At 53.8% G+C, this 20685-nt stretch overlaps 1 protein-coding gene across 1 annotated transcript in view; it reads right to left on the bottom strand.

Annotated features, from left to right (window-relative positions):
* Nucleotides 1-20685, bottom strand: part of LOC116964687 — a 33540-nt gene that overhangs the window by 9253 nt on the left and 3602 nt on the right. Inside the window, 2 exon segments of the mRNA XM_042803459.1 lie at nucleotides 19693-20092; nucleotides 20550-20658. Of these exon segments, the coding sequence (XP_042659393.1) occupies nucleotides 19693-20092; nucleotides 20550-20658 (509 nt within the window).

Genomic DNA, 20685 nt, shown 5'->3' with positions numbered 1-20685 from the left:
GGGAAGGTCCAAGCACCTTTCCTTTCCTCCCCTGCCCTCTGCCTTGGAGGATATTTAGCACTGTGCTGTTAGCTAGTCACAGGTGCTTAAAAACAACAGCAATTGTTTCTGCCATCACAGTAGCATTTCTCATTCCAAAACTCACCTTTTGCAGCAAAAGAAGAACCTTGAACATTTTCCACTGACGACATAGAATAAAGGACACTTCAGAAATAAACATACACCATTTTGGTTTTCACATTTTTTTTTATTTCCAGAAGCCAGGGAGGATCCTGAATAGTGAAGGAGATCATATATGTTACTATGTGATAACTATATCAAACGTGCATGGTTCCAGAGGGGCTGACACTGCCCCTGGATCTCAGTCTCCCACATGCACTGAGCACCAAACCCAACATCTTTAGCTCTCCAGTGAGAGGTTATCTTTTCTGCAGCAGCATGTGTGCACGTGGCACAGTCCTAGGGAAAGAGCAGTGTGAGGTCCGGGAAGTGCTGTGTTGGCTCCTCAGCTGCACAGGTGTTCATCAGAGCCAATTCCTCCCAAATGTTCTACATATCTGACAAAGCTGGTCACTTCCCAGGACATGGGGGACCCCACTAATTGGGAGCACACCTGACCCCATCTCCCCTCTTTCTCTCTCACCTGCAGCACCCTGGACCAACAGGAGGAAGAAAGGCAAGAGGAGGTAGAGGATCTTCATGGCTGACACGTGTCGCAGATCTTCACGGGGCTGCAGAGAGGACACAACAAGAGAAAAAATGATGGAGAAGGAAAAGTGTTGAAACACATGGTGAGTCAACAAGCAGAAGCACCATCTCCAACAAAAAGAGACAATGATTGATAACACTGCAACTTCACAGGTATCGTGGAAGAATTTTGGGCAGCTCGAGCCTGTTGGACAAGCAGGAGTTTCACACATTTCCTTCTTCACAGAACTTTTGATGTTTTCCTCGAAAAAAGGACTGGAGGTTTCATGCCTTGTTATTTCCATTTTGCTCAAAAAACCTATCCTCAGAAACTCAGATTATAAGGAAAGAAAATTTACTTTCACATGTGTTACTCCATCAGTAATTTTACAGGAAATGTTTTTGTCCCCTGAGCAGAATTTTCTAGAGACAGAGGATCAAGGCATTAAATGAGAAATTCTTCCAGCACAACCAGGGCACCAGGATTAACATTAGGGCAGTTGTTGTCTCCCTTCTGCCACTATTGAATCAAATGCCAGAGCAGAGAAGATCTGATTAGCAGGAGAGGATTGTGTGGACACTTAGTGCCATGCCCATACTCAGACTATCGGAAAGCAAGGATCCAAACACAGGAATTTGGGGGAAATGAGTGTGCCTGGACATGCCACCCTCTATGAAATGTTACCCAGTGCTCTCCATCAGCTCAGCCAGTCCAAAGCTGGCTTCCCAAAACACCCTGCCCCAACAGCTCTGCTTCCCTGCGCTCAGGAAAGTCCTGCCAGCTCGGCTGGGGAGTGCCCATCCCCAATTCTAGACCAAGCCTAGGCTCCCAGGAAAGACACGCCACTGCTCCACAGTTCCTACCCCTGACCCGTGCAGAACCAACACAGGGAGGAGAAAAAGGGAACTAGGCAGATTTTATTCTCTGATCGAAGCATTCTGGTGTCCTAAAGGCATACTTCCAGCAGTTTATCATTTTGACCTTTCCAGGAAAGTAAATTTCCACAGAGAGGCTGAAGGGGATGGCCAGCCTGGAAGAGACTTGGCCGTCACCTACCTGGTGAAGGTGTTGGTTCAGAGCGCACCAAGGCAGCAACCGGCTGCTACAGTCCGACCCAAGAGGAGGCACTTGCACCCAGAAGCGTTAGCACCAGGGAGCATCCCTTTGCCCCAAACACCCTGGTTTTATACCTCTGACAGTGGGTGGCACTTGTTTATTCCCACGGCCACGTCTCCCCTTGGCCAATCAGCAAGTGCCCCATCGGCGTGGGGGCGGTGGGGCTGTACCTCGTCCCTCCCTGCTGCGGGGGGAGAGGCTGAGGTGCCTCCTGGGGCTGTTGCAATCCTCACCGTTATCCTCATGCAACACGACTTGTGACACCCCGCGGCGCAGCGGCCACCCGGCTTGTGGTGCCTTGCTGAAAAATCTTAGGGATGGAGAAAGTAAGCGTTCGGTGTGAACACCAGCACCAGCCCAGTCCCAGAAGAAGAGAAGCCTTCTTTGTCTGTTCCCATCACAAGGAATTATCAACTAGTGTTTGATGTGAAGGAACACACCAAAGCTGGAAAATAATCCCACCTCTAGACACTGCAAGAATCCCTTGTTTAGGACCAGATGGCTGTGCACCTGACGTGGCAAAGGTGAAAAGCAGGACCTGTCTCTCTAGTCACTCTTCAGATTAAATGAAAGGAACACCAGCGAGTATTTACGATCAGGAAAGAGGGTGATCCAGCGAAGCTGCATCTCCTCCTAAAGCCACCCAAGGTGAAGAAACGGAGGCTGGGTGCAGCCACCTCTTGTTTAGCCAAGGCATTCGATGCCGTTCCTGCAATGGGCACAAGTGGCAGTCCTTGGCGGGCAGGAGTTGTGCCATGCAGACATCTTGGCAACTGCCTCTCGGGCCATTTGGAAGAGGAATCTGCTCCCCCCACCTCCACGGGGTTACCTGCTGGGGACGGTGGCAGTGGGGCCTGGCCTCTTGGCCTTTCCTCCTTGCGCGCCATTGAGATGTCAAGTGTCGGTGCCAAGAGAAGAAGCACAAAAGACGTGGAAGATGGCTCCTGCATGCTCAGCAGCCCCAGAGGGCCCACCTGACCAGAATTCTGCTCTGGGGTTTTGCTGGGAGACCTTCTTGAAGAGAAGCAGAGAAAGTTCCATCTCGTCGTACAGCATCAGTCTGGAGCTGGTTTCCATCGAGCAGGGATGCAGTGTGTGTGTCTGCCCGTGTGTGTGTGTGTGTGTGTTTGTGTGTGGGATTTTGTGTATGTGTGTGTGTCCCCAAGAGGTGCCCAGCAAACCCCAGCACTGAACAGCCCTCACGCAAGGCGAGACGACGCAGGACCGTGGGCTGGATGCCTGGGGAGCCTTCTCAGAGGTGTCACAAGAGGAAAGCGATGCCTCCTTTTCTCTGGTGGGAGGAGAATCAGGAAAAGGGGCATTTGGGCTGAACTTTTTGATGCAGCAGCAACTCCAGCCTGTCCCCTGCACTCTCCACCTCGTGATGCTCCAGGGAGCAGCAAGTAATATAGAAATGGATGAGGTGCATGGAAAAATGGAGGATTTCTCTGATACTACAGTGAAGCTGCCCAGTAGATGATGTGGCTTTCTTATAAATAAATTAAAAGAAGACAGAAGCCTAACCATTTGGTACAGCTATATATTTTTCCCCCAGTGAGATCATGAGGCATGCATCACTTTTCCTGGTTGCTGTGGCATCTTCCGAGGGATCCCTTACCACCCATATCTTTGAGCGGAGTCTCCTGCTGCGGATTCTGCAGCTGAGACAAGAGCTGGGACCTTGTAACAGAGCTCTCGCCTTCCAGGGATGAGCTTTGGCCACCATCTCTGTACGTTCAGGCCCACGTCTTTCCCAGTCTGCAGCACTGGGTGCAGCGTCTCACCCACAGAGGAGGGGGAAGAGGGAGGAAGGCAGCTCCTGCTTCCACCCTGGCAGTCATCCTTTGTGGCAAGACAGAGCCAGCAGGCGTGTTGGAGAACCTCTCCCGCAGACTGCTGTAGCTCAGTAGTGACCAACCCATCCAAGTGCCATGAACATCACCTTGCTTTCCCCTGGAAATGTTCCCTTGGCTGTTGGGGAACAGGGACAATATGCAGCCCAGGGACACGGGGACAACTGTGGGTTGTCATTGCAGCGCTGCCCAGCCTGGGAGATGTTGCTGAGGCTGCAGCCACCCAGTTTCCTCCAAGGCCTCCCCCAACACTGCTGGCAGCCCATGTGCCACCTGCAGAGAGGGCAGGGGCCCCTCCTGGGCTCCGGCCAGCCCCGTGCCTGCCCAGCCAGTGATGAGCTGGGGAGGGAATTGCCCCCGTGTGCACGGCCAAAGAGACAAACACTGATGGGCAGGCTGACCCTTCCAGTCGGAGCAATGTCCCGCTCCCTTTGGGCACAGACATCTCCCGCAGAGCGTCCAAGGAGACGCCTCTCCCAGCGAGCAGCAGGATGGAGCTTCCCTTCAACTCGTCATCACTTGGGCTGAGCACTCGTCACAGGAAAGGGCTGCTACCCACCCCTAAAAGAGACTGACACAGAAACAGAGCCCTGGAGAAGGGAAGAAGTCTGCTCCTATGAGCGCCAGGACAAGGCTGCTGCTTCCCGGGAGGGAGCAGAGCAGCTCTTTCACATCCACAGCCAACACCCTGGCCCAGCAGGGACTGCCACGCTCGGTGTCCCCACACGGCTGACAGGCACCAGCCTCCCTGGGGACAGCCACACTGCTGACCCCCAACATCCCCGGCCCTTCTCCTGCCACCAACCCACTGACACCACCCCCAGAGCGAGCCGGCGCAGCACGCCCTCCCTCACTAGCAAACAGCCACACGTCCCACCCGCTGCAATGCCAAACTGATCGTCTTTATTCAAGCTGGGAAAAGCAGCCTCTGCCCCAGCGACACCGGCTCCATCGCGGGGTGTCTCCAGCCCACGAGCACCCGGCACCCAGCGGGAGCAGCGCTGCCACTGCTGCTGGCACAGACCCTGGGCACGGCAGAGGCAGGGAGGGGAGAGGACATCAGGGCATGGTTCCAGGAGCCAGAAGCGAGGGGGACGTTCTGCTTGGGATGTTCAGGGGCTCACCGCCAGATACTGTATGAAGAAAGCAGACAAGCATGTCACCTGCAAGAACTTACTTTTCTCTTCCTCCCACTCCCTCCTCTCTCCCCTGCAATGACAAGCAAGTCCATGGTGCAAGAGAATCGGGCTCAATGGAGGTGAAGTTGTGTCCCCTTTGCAGACAGTTTGAACCCAATTTCTCTCAGTGTTGGCTGCCCTGACTCCTGCCCTATGCAGATGCAGCCAGGCCAGGATCACATCCTCGATGCTGTGCGAGGACAGTGAGTGCTTCCCTCTTTGCTAGCTTGGGAGAGCCCTCTGCAAAGCCTGCATGGCTCTCATGGGGCTGAAGGACAGTGGGGACGTGCTGGCTGACCTCGGGCTGCTTCAGCTCCAATCAGGGAAGGTCCAAGCACCTTTCCTTTCCTCCCCTGCCCTCTGCCTTGGAGGATGTTTAGCACTGTGCTGTTAGCTAGTCACAGGTGCTTAAAAACAACAGCAATTGTTTCTGCCATCACAGTAGCATTTCTCATTCCAAAACTCACCTTTTGCAGCAAAAGAAGAACCTTGAACATTTTCCACTGACGACATAGAATAAAGGACACTTCAGAAATAAACATACACCATTTTGGTTTTCACATTTTTTTTTATTTCCAGAAGCCAGGGAGGATCCTGAATAGTGAAGGAGATCATATATGTTACTATGTGATAACTATATCAAACGTGCATGGTTCCAGAGGGGCTGACACTGCCCCTGGATCTCAGTCTCCCACATGCACTGAGCACCAAACCCAACATCTTTAGCTCTCCAGTGAGAGGTTATCTTTTCTGCAGCAGCATGTGTGCACGTGGCACAGTCCTAGGGAAAGAGCAGTGTGAGGTCCGGGAAGTGCTGTGTTGGCTCCTCAGCTGCACAGGTGTTCATCAGAGCCAATTCCTCCCAAATGTTCTACATATCTGACAAAGCTGGTCACTTCCCAGGACATGGGGGACCCCACTAATTGGAAACGCACCTGACCCCATCTCCCCTCTTTCTCTCTCACCTGCAGCACCCTGGACCAACAGGAGGAAGAAAGGCAAGAGGAGGTAGAGGATCTTCATGGCTGACGTGTGTCGCAGAGCTTCACGGGGCTGCAGAGAGGACACAACAAGAGAAAAAATGATGGAGAAGGAAAAGTGTTGAAACACATGGTGAGTCAACAAGCAGAAGCACCATCTCCAACAAAAAGAGACAATGATTGATAACATTGCAACTTCACAGGTATCGTGGAAGAATTTTGGGCAGCTCGAGCCTGTTGGACAAGCAGGAGTTTCACACATTTCCTTCTTCACAGAACTTTTGATGGTTTCCTCGAAAAAAGGACTGGAGGTTTCATGCCTTGTTATTTCCATTTTGCTCAAAAAACCTATCCTCAGAAACTCAGATTATAAGGAAAGAAAATTTACTTTCACATGTGTTACTCCATCATTAATTTTACAGAAAATGTTTTTGTCCCCTGAGCAGAATTTTCTAGAGACAGAGGATCAAGGCATTAAATGAGAAATTCTTCCAGCACAACCAGGGCACCAGGATTAACATTAGGGCAGTTGTTGTCTCCCTTCTGCCACTATTGAATCAAATGCCAGAGCAGAGAAGATCTGATTAGCAGGAGAGGATTGTGTGGCCACTTAGTGCCATGCCCATACTCAGACTATCGGAAAGCAAGGATCCAAACACAGGAATTTGGGGGAAATGAGTGTGCCTGGACATGCCACCCTCTATGAAATGTTACCCAGTGCTCTCCATCAGCTCAGCCAGTCCAAAGCTGGCTTCCCAAAACACCCTGCCCCAACAGCTCTGCTTCCCTGCGCTCAGGAAAGTCCTGCCAGCTCGGCTGGGGAGTGCCCATCCCCAATTCTAGACCAAGCCTAGGCTCCCAGGAAAGACACGCCACTGCTCCACAGTTCCTACCCCTGACCCGTGCAGCACCGACACAGGGAGAGGAAAAAGGGAACTAGTCAGATTTTATTCTCTGATCGAAGCATTCTGGTGTCCTAAAGGCATACTTCCAGCACTTTATCATTTTGACCTTTCCAGGAAAGTAAATCTCCACAGAGAGGCTGAAGGGGATGGCCAGCCTGGAAGAGACTTGGCCGTCACCTACCTGGTGAAGGTGTTGGTTCAGAGCGCACCAAGGCAGCAACCGGCTGCTACAGTCCGACCCAAGAGGAGGCACTTGCACCCAGAAGCGTTAGCACCAGGGAGCATCCCTTTGCCCCAGACGCCCTGGTTTTATACCGCTGACAGTGGGTGGCACTTGTTTATTCCCACGGCCACGTCTCCCCTTGGCCAATCAGCAAGTGCCCCATCGGCGTGGGGGCGGTGGGGCTGTACCTCGTCCCTCCCTGCTGCGGGGGGAGAGGCTGAGGTGCCTCCTGGGGCTGTTGCAATCCTCACCGTTATCCTCATGCAACACGACTTGTGACACCCCGCGGCGCAGCGGCCACCCGGCTTGTGGTGCCTTGCTGAAAAATCTTAGGGATGGAGAAAGTAAGCGTTCGGTGTGAACACCAGCACCAGCCCAGTCCCAGAAGAAGAGAAGCCTTCTTTGTCTGTTCCCATCACAAGGAATTATCAACTAGTGTTTGATGTGAAGGAACACACCAAAGCTGGAAAATAATCCCACCTCTAGACACTGCAAGAATCCCTTGTTTAGGACCAGATGGCTGTGCACCTGACGTGGCAAAGGTGAAAAGTAGGACCCTGTCTCTCTAGTCACTCTTCAGATTAAATGAGAGGAACACCAGCGAGTATTTACGATCAGGAAAGAGGGTGATCCAGCGAAGCTGCATCTCCTCCTAAAGCCACCCAAGGTGAAGAAACGGAGGCTGGATGCAGCCATCTCTTGTTTAGCCAAGGCATTCGATGCCGTTCCTGCAATGGGCACAAGTGGCAGTCCTTGGCGGGCAGGAGTTGTGCCATGCAGACATCTTGACAACTGCCTCTCGGGCCATTTGGAAGAGGAATCTGCTCCCCCCACCTCCACGGGGTTACCTGCTGGGGACGGTGGCAGTGGGGCCTGGCCTCTTGGCCTTTCCTCCTTGCGCGCCATTGAGATGTCAAGTGTCGGTGCCAAGAGAAGAAGCACAAAAGAGGTGGAAGATGGCTCCTGCATGCTCAGCAGCAGCAGAGGGCCCACCTGACCAGAATTCTGCTCTGGGGTTTTGCTGGGAGACCTTCTTGAAGAGAAGCGGACAAAGTTCCATCTCGTCGTACGGCATCAGTCTGGAGCTGGTTTCCATCGAGCAGGGATGCAGTGTGTGTGTCTGCCCGTGTGTGTGTGTGTGTGTTTGTGTGTGGTATTGTGTGTGTGTGTGTGTGTGTGGTTTTGTGTGTGTGTGTGTGTGTCCTCAAGAGGTGCCCAGCAAACCCCAGCACTGAACAGCCCTCACGCAAGGCGAGACGACGCAGGACCGTGGGCTGGATGCCTGGGGAGCCTTCTCAGAGGTGTCACAAGAGGAAAGCGATGCCTCCTTTTCTCTGGTGGGAGGAGAATCAGGAAAAGGGGCATTTGGGCTGAACTTTTTGATGCAGCAGCAACTCCAGCCTGTCCCCTGCACTCTCCTCCTCATGATGCTCCAGGGAGCAGCAAGTAATATAGAAATGGATGAGGTGCATGGAAAAATGGAGGATTTCTCTGATACTACAGTGAAGCTGGCCAGTAGATGATGTGGCTTTCTTATAAATAAAGTAAAAGAAGACAGAAGCCTAACCATTTGGTACAGCTATTTATTTTTTCCTCCACTGAGATCATGAGGCATGCATCACTTTTCCTGGTTGCTGTGGCATCTTCCGAGGGGTCCCTTACCACCCATATCTTTGAGCGGAGTCTCCTGCTGCGGATTCTGCAGCTGAGACAAGAGCTGGGACCTTGTAACAGAGCTCTCGCCCTCCAGGGATGAGCTTTGGCCACCATCTCTGTACGTTCAGGCCCATGTCTTTCCCAGTCTGCAGCACTGGGCGCAGCATCTCACCCACAGAGGAGGGGGAAGAGGGAGGAAGGCAGCTCCTGCTTCCACCCTGGCAGTCATCCTTTGTGGCAGGACAGAGCCAGCAGGCGTGTTGGAGAACCTCTCCCGCAGACTGCTGTAGCTCAGTAGTGACCAACCCATCCAAGTGCCATGAACATCACCCTGCTTTCCCCTGGAAATGTTCCCTTGGCTGTTGGGGAACAGGGACAATATGCAGCCCAGGGACACGGGGACAACTGTGGGTTGTCATTGCAGCGCTGCCCAGCCTGGGAGATGTTGCTGAGGCTGCAGCCACCCAGTTTCCTCCAAGGCCTCCCCCAACACTGCTGGCAGCCCATGTGCCACCTGCAGAGAGGGCAGGGGCCCCTCCTGGGCTCCGGCCAGCCCCGTGCCTGCCCAGCCAGTGATGAGCTGGGGAGGGAATTGCCCCCGTGTGCACGGCCAAAGAGACAAACACTGATGGGCAGGCTGACCCTTCCAGTCGGAGCAATGTCCCGCTCCCTTTGGGCACAGACATCCCCCGCAGAGCGTCCAAGGAGACGCCTCTCCCAGCGAGCAGCAGGATGGAGCTTCCCTTCAACTCGTCATCACTTGGGCTGAGCACTCGTCACAGGAAAGGGCTGCTACCCACCCCAAAAAGAGACTGACACGGAAACAGAGCCCTGGAGAAGGGAAGAAGTCTGCTCCTATGAGCACCAGGACAAGGCTGCTGCTTCCCGGGAGGGAGCAGAGCAGCTCCATCACCCCCACAGCCAACACCCTGGCCCAGCAGGGACTGCCACGCTCGGTGTCCCCACACGGCTGACAGGCACCAGCCTCCCTGGGGACAGCCACACTGGTGACCCCTGACATCCCCGGCCCTTCTCCTGCCACCAACCCACTGACACCACCCCCAGAGCGAGCCGGCGCAGCACGCCCTCCCTCACTAGCAAACAGCCACACGTCCCACCCGCTGCAATGCCAAACTGCTCGTCTTTATTCAAGCTGGGAAAAGCAGCCTCTGCCCCAGCGACACCGGCTCCATCGCGGGGTGTCTCCAGCCCACGAGCACCCGGCACCCAGCGGGAGCAGCGCTGCCACTGCTGCTGGCACAGACCCTGGGCACGGCAGAGGCAGGGAGGGGAGAGGACATCAGGGCATGGTTCCAGGAGCCAGAAGCGAGGGGGACGTTCTGCTTGGGATGTTCAGGGGCTCACCGCCAGATACTGTATGAAGAAAGCAGACAAGCATGTCACCTGCTGGAACTTACTTTTCTCTTCCTCCCACTCCCTCCTCTCTCCACTGCAATGACAAGCAAGTCCATGGTGTTAGAGAATCGGGCTCAATGCAGGTGAAGTTGTGTCCCCTTTGCAGACAGTTTGAACCCAATTTCTCTCAGTGTTGGCTGCCCTGACTCCTGCCCTATGCAGATGCAGCCAGGCCAGGATCACATCCTCGATGCTGTGCAAGGACAGTGAGTGCTTCCCTCTTTGCTAGCTTGGGAGAGCCCTCTGCAAAGCCTGGATGGCTCTCATGGGGCTGAAGGACAGTGGGGACGTGCTGGCTGACCTCGGGCTGCTTCAGCTCCAATCAGGGAAGGTCCAAGCACCTTTCCTTTCCTCCCCTGCCCTCTGCCTTGGAGGATGTTTAGCACTGTGCTGTTAGCTAGTCACAGGTGCTTAAAAACAACAGCAATTGTTTCTGCCATCACAGTAGCATTTCTCATTCCAAAACTCACCTTTTGCAGCAAAAGAAGAACCTTGAACATTTTCCACTGACGACATAGAATAAAGGACACTTCAGAAATAAACATACACCATTTTGGTTTTCACATTTTTTTTTATTTCCAGAAGCCAAGGAGGATCCTGAATAGTGAAGGAGATCATATATGTTACTATGTGATAACTATATCAAACGTGCATGGTTCCAGAGGGGCTGACACTGCCCCTGGATCTCAGTCTCCCACACGCACTGAGCACCAAACCCAACATCTTTAGCTCTCCAGTGAGAGGTTATCTTTTCTGCAGCAGCATGTGTGCACGTGGCACAGTCCTAGGGAAAGAGCAGTGTGAGGTCCGGGAAGTGCTGTGTTGGCTCCTCAGCTGCACAGGTGTTCATCAGAGCCAATTCCTCCCAAATGTTCTACATATCTGACAAAGCTGGTCACTTCCCAGGACATGGGGGACCCCACTAATTGGAAACGCACCTGACCCCATCTCCCCTCTTTCTCTCTCACCTGCAGCACCCTGGACCAACAGGAGGAAGAAAGGCAAGAGGAGGTAGAGGATCTTCATGGCTGACGTGTGTCGCAGAGCTTCACGGGGCTGCAGAGAGGACACAACAAGAGAAAAAATGATGGAGAAGGAAAAGTGTTGAAACACATGGTGAGTCAACAAGCAGAAGCACCATCTCCAACAAAAAGAGACAATGATTGATAACACTGCAACTTCACAGGTATCGTGGAAGAATTTTGGGCAGCTCGAGCATGTTCGACAAGCAGGAGTTTCACACATTTCCTTCTTCACAGAACTTTTGATGTTTTCCTCGAAAAAAGGACTGGAGGTTTCATGCCTTGTTATTTCCATTTTGCTCAAAAAACCTATCCTCAGAAACTCAGATTATAAGGAAAGAAAATTTACTTTCACATGTGTTACTCCATCAGTAATTTTACAGGAAATGTTTTTGTCCCCTGAGCAGAATTTTCTAGAGACAGAGGATCAAGGCATTAAATGAGAAATTCTTCCAGCACAACCAGGGCACCAGGATTAACATTAGGGCAGTTGTTGTCTCCCTTCTGCCACTATTGAATCAAATGCCAGAGCAGAGAAGATCTGATTAGCAGGAGAGGATTGTGTGGACACTTAGTGCCATGCCCATACTCAGACTATCGGAAAGCAAGGATCCAAACACAGGAATTTGGGGGAAATGAGTGTGCCTGGACATGCCACCCTCTATGAAATGTTACCCAGTGCTCTCCATCAGCTCAGCCAGTCCAAAGCTGGCTTCCCAAAACACCCTGCCCCAACAGCTCTGCTTCCCTGCGCTCAGGAAAGTCCTGCCAGCTCGGCTGGGGAGTGCCCATCCCCAACTCAAGACCAAGCCTAGGCTCCCAGGAAAGACACGCCACTGCTCCACAGTTCCTACCCCTGACCCGTGCAGCACCGACACAGGGAGAGGAAAAAGGGAACTAGGCAGATTTTATTCTCTGATCGAAGCAATCTGGTGTCCTAAAGGCATACTTCCAGCAGTTTATCATTTTGACCTTTCCAGGAAAGTAAATTTCCACAGAGAGGCTGAAGGGGATGGCCAGCCTGGAAGAGACTTGGCCGTCACCTACCTGGTGAAGGTGTTGGTTCAGAGCGCACCAAGGCAGCAACCGGCTGCTACAGTCCGACCCAAGAGGAGGCACTTGCACCAAGAAGCGTTAGCACCAGGGAGCATCCCTTTGCCCCAGACGCCCTGGTTTTATACCGCTGACAGTGGGTGGCACTTGTTTATTCCCACGGCCACGTCTCCCCTTGGCCAATCAGCAAGTGCCCCATCGGCGTGGGGGCGGTGGGGTTGTACCTCGTCCCTCCCTGCTGCGGGGGGAGAGGCTGAGGTGCCTCCTGGGGCTGTTGCAATCCTCACCGTTATCCTCATGCAACACGACTTGTGACACCCCGCGGCGCAGCGGCCACCCGGCTTGTGGTGCCTTGCTGAAAATTCTTAGGGATGGAGAAAGTAAGCGTTCGGTGTGAACACCAGCACCAGCCCAGTCCCAGAAGAAGAGAAGCCTTCTTTGTCTGTTCCCATCACAAGGAATTATCAACTAGTGTTTGATGTGAAGGAACACACCAAAGCTGGAAAATAATCCCACCTCTAGACACTGCAAGAATCCCTTGTTTAGGACCAGATTGCTGTGCACCTGACGTGGCAAAGGTGAAAAGTAGGACCCTGTCTCTCTAGTCACTCTTCAGATTAAATGAGAGGAACACCAGCGAGTATTTACGATCAGGAAAGAGGGTGATCCAGCGAAGCTGCATCTCCTCCTAAAGCCACCCAAGGTGAAGAAACGGAGGCTGGGTGCAGCCACCTCTTGTTTAGCCAAGGCATTCGATGCCGTTCCTGCAATGGGCACAAGTGGCAGTCCTTGGCGGGCAGGAGTTGTGCCATGCAGACATCTTGGCAACTGCCTCTCGGGCCATTTGGAAGAGGAATCTGCTCCCCACACCTCCACGGGGTTACCTGCTGGGGACGGTGGCAGTGGGGCCTGGCCTCTTGGCCTTTCCTCCTTGCGCGCCATTGAGATGTCAAGTGTCGGTGCCAAGAGAAGAAGCACAAAAGACGTGGAAGATGGCTCCTGCATGCTCAGCAGCAGCAGAGGGCCCACCTGACCAGAATTCTGCTCTGGGGTTTTGCTGGGAGACCTTCTTGAAGAGAAGCAGAGAAAGTTCCATCTCGTCGTACAGCATCAGTCTGGAGCTGGTTTCCATCGAGCAGGGATGCAGTGTGTGTGTCTGCGTGTGTGTGTGTGTGTGTGTTTGTGTGTGGGATTTTGTGTGTGTGTGTGTGTGTTTGTGTGTGGTACTTTGTGTGTGTGTGTTTGTGTGTGGTACTTTGTGTGTGTGTGTGGTTTTGTGTGGTTTTGTGTGTGTGTGTGTGTGTGGTTTTGTGTGTGTTTGTGTGTGTCCCCAAGAGGTGCCCAGCAAACCCCAGCACTGAACAGCCCTCACGCAAGGCGAGACGACGCAGGACCGTGGGCTGGATGCCTGGGGAGCCTTCTCAGAGGTGTCAGAAGAGGAAAGCGATGCCTCCTTTTCTCTGGTGGGAGGAGAATCAGGAAATGGGGCATTTGGGCTGAACTTTTTGATGCAGCAGCAACTCCAGCCTGTCCCCTGCACTCTCCACCTCGTGATGCTCCAGGGAGCAGCAAGTAATATAGAAATGGATGAGGTGCATGGAAAAATGGAGGATTTCTCTGATACCACAGTGAAGCTGCCCAGTAGATGATGTGGCTTTCTTATAAATAAAGTAAAAGAAGACAGAAGCCTAACCATTTGGTAAAGCTATTTATTTTTTCCTCCACTGAGATCATGAGGCATGCATCACTTTTCCTGGTTGCTGTGGCATCTTCCCAGGGGTCCCTTACCACCCATATCTTTGAGCGGAGTCTCCTGCTGCAGATTCTGCAGCTGAGACAAGAGCTTGGACCTTGTAACAGAGCTCTCGCCCTCCAGGGATGAGCTTTGGCCACCATCTCTGTACGTTCAGACCCACGTCTTTCCCGGTCAGCAGCACTGGGCGCAGCATCTCACCCACAGAGGAGGGGGAAGAGGGAGAAAGGCAGCTCCTGCTTCCACCCTGGCAGTCATCCTTTGTGGCAGGACAGAGCCAGCAGGCGTGTTGGAGAACCTCTCCCGCAGACTGCTGTAGCTCAGTAGTGACCAACCCATCCAAGTGCCATGAACATCACCCTGCTTTCCCCTGGAAATGTTCCCTTGGCTGTTGGGGAACAGGGACAATATGCAGCCCAGGGACACGGGAACAACTGTGGGTTGTCATTGCAGCGCTGCCCAGCCTGGGAGATGTTGCTGGGGCTGCAGCCACCCAGCATCCTCCAAGGCCTCCCTCAACACTGCTGGCTGCCCATGTGCCACCTGCAGAGAGGGCAGGGGGCCCTCCTGGGCTCCGGCCAGCCCCGTGCCTGCCCAGCCAGTGATGAGCTGGGGAGGGAATTGACCCCGTGTGCACGGCCAAAGAGACAAACACTGATGGGCAGGCTGACCCTTCCAGTCGGAGCAATGTCCCGCTCCCTTTGGGCACAGACATCTCCCGCAGAGCGTCCAAGGAGACGCCTCTCCCAGCGAGCAGCAGGATGGAGCCTCCCTTCAACTCGTCATCACGTGGGCTGAGCACTCGTCACAGGAAAGGGCCGCTATCCACCCCAAAAAGAGACTGACACAGAAACAGAGCCCTGGAGAAGGGAAGAAGTCTGCTCCTATGAGCGCCAGGACAGGGCTGCTGCTCCCCAGGAGGGAGCAGAGCAGCTCCATCACCCCCACAGCCAACACCCTGGCCCAGCAGGGACTGCCACGCTCGGTGTCCCCACACGGCTGACAGGCACCAGCCTCCCTGGGGACAGCCACACTGCTGACCCCTGACATCCCCGGCCCTTCTCCTGCCACCAACCCACTGACACCACCCCCAGAGCGAGCCGGCGCAGCACGCCCTCCCTCACTAGCAAACAGCCACACGTCCCACCCGCTGCAATGCCAAACTGCTCGTCTTTATTCAAGCTGGGAAAAGCAGCCTCTGCCCCAGCGACACCGGCTCCATCGCGGGGTGTCTCCAGCCCACGAGCACCCGGCACCCAGCGGGAGCAGCGCTGCCACTGCTGCTGGCACAGACCCTGGGCACGGCAGAGGCAGGGAGGGGAGAGGACATCAGGGCATGGTTCCAGGAGCCAGAAGCGAGGGGGACGTTCTGCTTGGGATGTTCAGGGGCTCACCGCCAGATCCTGTATGAAGAAAGCAGACAAGCATGTTACCTGCAAGAACTTACTTTTCTCTTCCTCCCACTCTCTCCTCTCTCCTCTGCAATGACAAGCAAGTCTATGGTGCAAGAGAATCGGGCTCAATGGAGGTGAAGTTGTGTCCCCTTTGCAGACAGTTTGAACCCAATTTCTCTCAGTGTTGGCTGCCCTGACTCCTGCCCTATGCAGATGCAGCCAGGCCAGGATCACATCCTCGATGCTGTGCGAGGACAGTGAGTGCTTCCCTCTTTGCTAGCTTGGGAGAGCCCTCTGCAAAGCCTGGATGGCTCTCATGGGGCTGAAGGACAGTGGGGACGTGCTGGCTGACTTCGGGCTGCTTCAGCTCCAGTCAGGGAAGGTCCAAGCACCTTTCCTTTCCTCCCCTGCCCTCTGCCTTGGAGGATGTTTAGCACTTCCCTGTTAGCTAGTCATGGCTGCTTAAATACAACAGCAACTTTTTCTATCATCACAGTAGAATTTCTAATTCAAAAACTTACTTTTTACAGCAAAAGAAGAACCTCGAACATTTTCCATTAATAACAAAGGGGAAATTACAGTTCAGAAATCCACAGAAGCCATTTTGTCGCTCACATTCTTTCTTATTCCCAGGAGCCAGGGAGGATCCTGCACATTGAGAGAGGCCAAATACGTGAGTATGGGTTTAACTGTATCAAATGTGCATGGTTCCAGAGGGGCTGACACTGCCCCTGGATCTCAGTCTCCCAAACGCACTGAGCACCAAACCCAACATTTTTAGCTCTCCAGTGAGAGGTTATCTTTTCTGCAGCAGCATGTCAGAACGTGGCACAGTCCTAGGGAAAGAGCAGTGTGAGGTCCGGGAAGTGCTGTGTTGACTCCTCAGCTGCACAGGTGTTCATCAGAGCCAATTCCTCCCAAATGTTCTACATATCTGACAAAGCTGGTCACTTCCCAGGACATGGGGGACTGCACTAATTGGGAGCACACCAGACCCCATCTCCCCTCTTTCTCTCTCACCTGCAGCACCCTGGACCAACAGGAGGAAGAAAGGGAAGAGGAGGTAGAGGATCTTCATGGCTGACGCGTGTCCCAGATCTTCACGGGGCTGCAGAGAGGACACAACAAGAGAAAAAATGACGTAGAAGGAAAAGTCTTGAAACAAACAGTGAGCCAACAAGCAGACGCACCATCTCCAGCAAAAAGAGACAATGATTGATAAAACTGCAACTTTACAGGTATCCTGGAAGTATTTTGGGCAGCTCGAGACTGTTGAGCAAGCAGGAGTTTCGTACGTTTTCTTCTTCACAGAACTTTTGATGGTTTCCTCAAAACTCAGACTGGAGGATTCATGCCTGGTTGTTTCCATTTTGCTCAAAAAACCTATCTTCAGAAACTCAGATTAAAAAACACCCTGCCCCATCAGCTCTGCTTCCCTGTGCTCAGGAAAGTCCTGCCAGCTTGGCTGGGGAGTGCCCATCCCCAACTCAAGACCAAGCCGAGGCTCCCAGGAAAGACACGCCACTGCTCCACAGTTCCTACCCCTGACCCGTGCAGAACCAACACAGGGAGGAGAAAAAGGGAACTAGGCAGATTTTATTCTCTGATCGAAGCATTCTGGTGTCCTAAAGGCATACTTCCAGCAGTTTATCATTTTGACCTTTCCAGGAAAGTAAATCTCCACAGAGAGGCTGAAGGGGATGGCCAGCCTGGAAGAGACTTGGCCGTCACCTACCTGGTGAAGGTGTTGGTTCAGAGCGCACCAAGGCAGCAACCGGCTGCTACAGTCCGACCCAAGAGGAGGCACTTGCACCCAGAAGCGTTAGCACCAGGGAGCATCCCTTTGCCCCAAACGCCCTGGTTTTATACCGCTGACAGTGGGTGGCACTTGTTTATTCCCACGGCCACGTCTCCCCTTGGCCAATCAGCAAGTGCCCCATCGGCGTGGGGGCGGTGGGGTTGTACCTCGTCCCTCCCTGCTGCAGGGGGAGAGGCTGAGGTGCCTCCTGGGGCTGTTGCAATCCTCACCGTTATCCTCATGCAACACGACTTGTGACACCCCGCGGCGCAGCGGCCACCCGGCTTGTGGTGCCTTGCTGAAAAATCTTAGGGATGGAGAAAGTAAGCGTTCGGTGTGAACACCAGCACCAGCCCAGTCCCAGAAGCAAAGAAGCCTTCTTTGTCTGTTCCCATCACAAGGAATTATCAACTAGTGTTTGATGTAAAGGAACACACCAAAGCTGGAAAATAATCCCACCTCTAGACACTGCAAGAATCCCTTGTTTAGGACCAGATGGCTGTGCACCTGACGTGGCAAAGGTGAAAAGCAGGACCTGTCTCTCTAGTCACTCTTCAGATTAAATGAGAGGAACACCAGCGAGTATTTACGATCAGGAAAGAGGGTGATCCAGTGAAGCTGCATCTCCTCCTAAAGCCACCCAAGGTGAAGAAACGGAGGCTGGATGCAGCCACCTCTTGTTTAGCCAAGGCATTCGATGCCGTTCCTGCAATGGGCACAAGTGGCAGTCCTTGGCGGGCAGGAGTTGTGCCATGCAGACATCTTGGCAACTGCCTCTCGGGCCATTTGGAAGAGGAATCTGCTCCCCCCACCTCCACGGGGTTACCTGCTGGGGACGGTGGCAGTGGGGCCTGGCCTCTTGGCCTTTCCTCCTTGCGCGCCATTGAGATGTCAAGTGTCGGTGCCAAGAGAAGAAGCACAAAAGACGTGGAAGATGGCTCCTGCATGCTCAGCAGCAGCAGAGGGCCCACCTGACCAGAATTCTGCTCTGGGGTTTTGCTGGGAGACCTTCCTGAAGAGAAGCGGACAAAGTTCCATCTCGTCGTACGGCATCAGTCTGGAGCTGGTTTCCATCGAGCAGGGATGCAGTGTGTGTGTCTGCCCGTGTGTGTGTGTGTGTGTTTGTGTGTGGGATTTTGTGTGTGTGTGTGTGTCCCCAAGAGGTGCCCAGCAAACCCCAGCACTGAACAGCCCTCACGCAAGGCGAGACGACGCAGGACCGTGGGCTGGATGCCTGGGGAGCCTTCTCAGAGGTGTCAGAAGAGGAAAGCGATGCCTCCTTTTCTCTGGTGGGAGGAGAATCAGGAAAAGGGGCATTTGGGCTGAACTTTTTGATGCAGCAGCAACTCCAGCCTGTCCCCTGCACTCTCCACCTCGTGATGCTCCAGGGAGCAGCAAGTAATATAGAAATGGATGAGGTGCATGGAAAAATGGAGGATTTCTCTGATACTACAGTGAAGCTGGCCAGTAGATGATGTGGCTTTCTTATAAATAAATTAAAAGGAGACAGAAGCCTAACCATTTGGTACAGCTATATATTTTTCCCCCAGTGAGATCATGAGGCATGCATCACTTTTCCTGGTTGCTGTGGCATCTTCCGAGGGGTCCCTTACCACCCATATCTTTGAGCGGAGTCTCCTGCTGCGGATTCTGCAGCTGAGACAAGAGCTGGGACCTTGTAACAGAGCTCTCGCCCTCCAGGGATGAGCTTTGGCCACCATCTCTGTACGTTCAGGCCCACGTCTTTCCCAGTCTGCAACACTGGGTGCAGCATCTCACCCACAGAGGAGGGGGAAGAGGGAGGAAGGCAGCTCCTGCTTCCACCCTGGCAGTCATCCTTTATGGCAGGACAGAGCCAGCAGGCGTGTTGGAGAGCCTCTCCCACAGACTGCTGTAGCTCAGCAGTGACCAACCCATCCAAGTGCCATGAACATCACCTTGCTTTCCCCTGGAAATGTTCCCTTGGCTGTTGGGGAACAGGGACAATATGCAGCCCAGGGACACGAGGACAACTGTGGGTTGTCATTGCAGCGCTGCCCAGCCTGGGAGATGTTGCTGGGGCTGCAGCCACCCAGTTTCCTCCAAGGCCTCCCCCAACACTGCTGGCAGCCCATGTGCCACCTGCAGAGAGGGCAGGGGCCCCTCCTGGGCTCCGGCCAGCCCCGTGCCTGCCCAGCCAGTGATGAGCTGGGGAGGGAATTGCCCCCGTGTGCACGGCCAAAGAGACAAACACTGATGGGCAGGCTGACCCTTCCAGTCGGAGCAATGTCCCGCTCCCTTTGGGTACAGACATCCCCCGCAGAGCGTCCAAGGAGACGCCTCTCCCAGCGAGCAGCAGGATGGAGCCTCCCTTCAACTCGTCATCACTTGGGCTGAGCACTCGTCACAGGAAAGGGCTGCTACCCACCCCAAAAAGAGACTGACACGGAAACAGAGCCCTGGAGAAGGGAAGAAGTCTGCTCCTATGAGCGCCAGGACAAGGATGCTGCTTCCCGGGAGGGAGCAGAGCAGCTCTTTCACATCCACAGCCAACACCCTGGCCCAGCAGGGACTGCCACGCTCGGTGTCCCCACACGGCTGACAGGCACCAGCCTCCCTGGGGACAGCCACACTGCTGACCCCCAACATCCCCGGCCCTTCTCCTGCCACCAACCCACTGCCACCACCCCCAGAGCGAGCCGGCGCAGCACGCCCTCCCTCACTAGCAAACAGCCACACGTCCCACCCGCTGCAATGCCAAACTGCTCGTCTTTATTCAAGCTGGGAAAAGCAGCCTCTGCCCCAGCGACACCGGCTCCATCGCGGGGTGTCTCCAGCCCACGAGCACCCGGCACCCAGCGGGAGCAGCGCTGCCACTGCTGCTGGCACAGACCCTGGGCACGGCAGAGGCAGGGAGGGGAGAGGACATCAGGGCATGGTTCCAGGAGCCAGAAGCGAGGGGGACGTTCTGCTTGGGATGTTCAGGGGCTCACCCCCAGATACTGTATGAAGAAAGCAGACAAGCATGTCACCTGCTGGAACTTACTTTTCTCTTCCTCCCACTCCCTCCTCTCTCCCCTGCAATGACAAGCAAGTCCATGGTGCAAGAGAATCGAGCTCAATGCAGGTGAAGTTGTGTCCCCTTTGCAGACAGTTTGAACCCAATTTCTCTCAGTGTTGGCTGTCCTGACTCCTGCCCTATGCAGATGCAGTCAGGCCAGGATCACATTCTCAATGCTGTGCGAGGACAGTGAGTGATTCCCTCTTTGCTATCTTGGGAGAGCCCTCTGCAAAGCCCGGATGGGTCTCATGGGGCTGAAGGAGAGTGAGGATGTGCTGGCTGACCTTGGGCTGCTTCAGCTTCAATCAGGGCAAGTCCAAACCCACAAGTGTTTTTCCCTTCCTTCTTGGGCTTCTCACACACACTATAATGGCAGGAAATTTTTTACCACGCATTGGCAAGAAAGCAATATTTGACAGATATTTCTGTGGACAAAGAAATATATCTTTCCTCTGAGAAACATCTAGATGTTACCTTTTGCAGCATGTTCGAAATCTTGAGCATCTTCCAATAGGTGTTGTAGGATACCTACATGACCCAATTTTGCAAAATCCTCCTCTTCGCCTGCATCCTGACGAGCTTCCTGTTTCCATGGAGAATGATACACACA

The sequence above is a fragment of the Tyto alba genome, unplaced genomic scaffold, assembly GCF_018691265.1.
Source record: "Tyto alba isolate M040663 unplaced genomic scaffold, T.alba_DEE_v4.0 Super-Scaffold_40, whole genome shotgun sequence".
Taxonomy (NCBI): domain Eukaryota; kingdom Metazoa; phylum Chordata; class Aves; order Strigiformes; family Tytonidae; genus Tyto; species Tyto alba.
The sequence above is the reverse complement of the archived record's forward strand: the minus strand, read 5'-3'. Positions and strand labels throughout refer to the sequence as shown.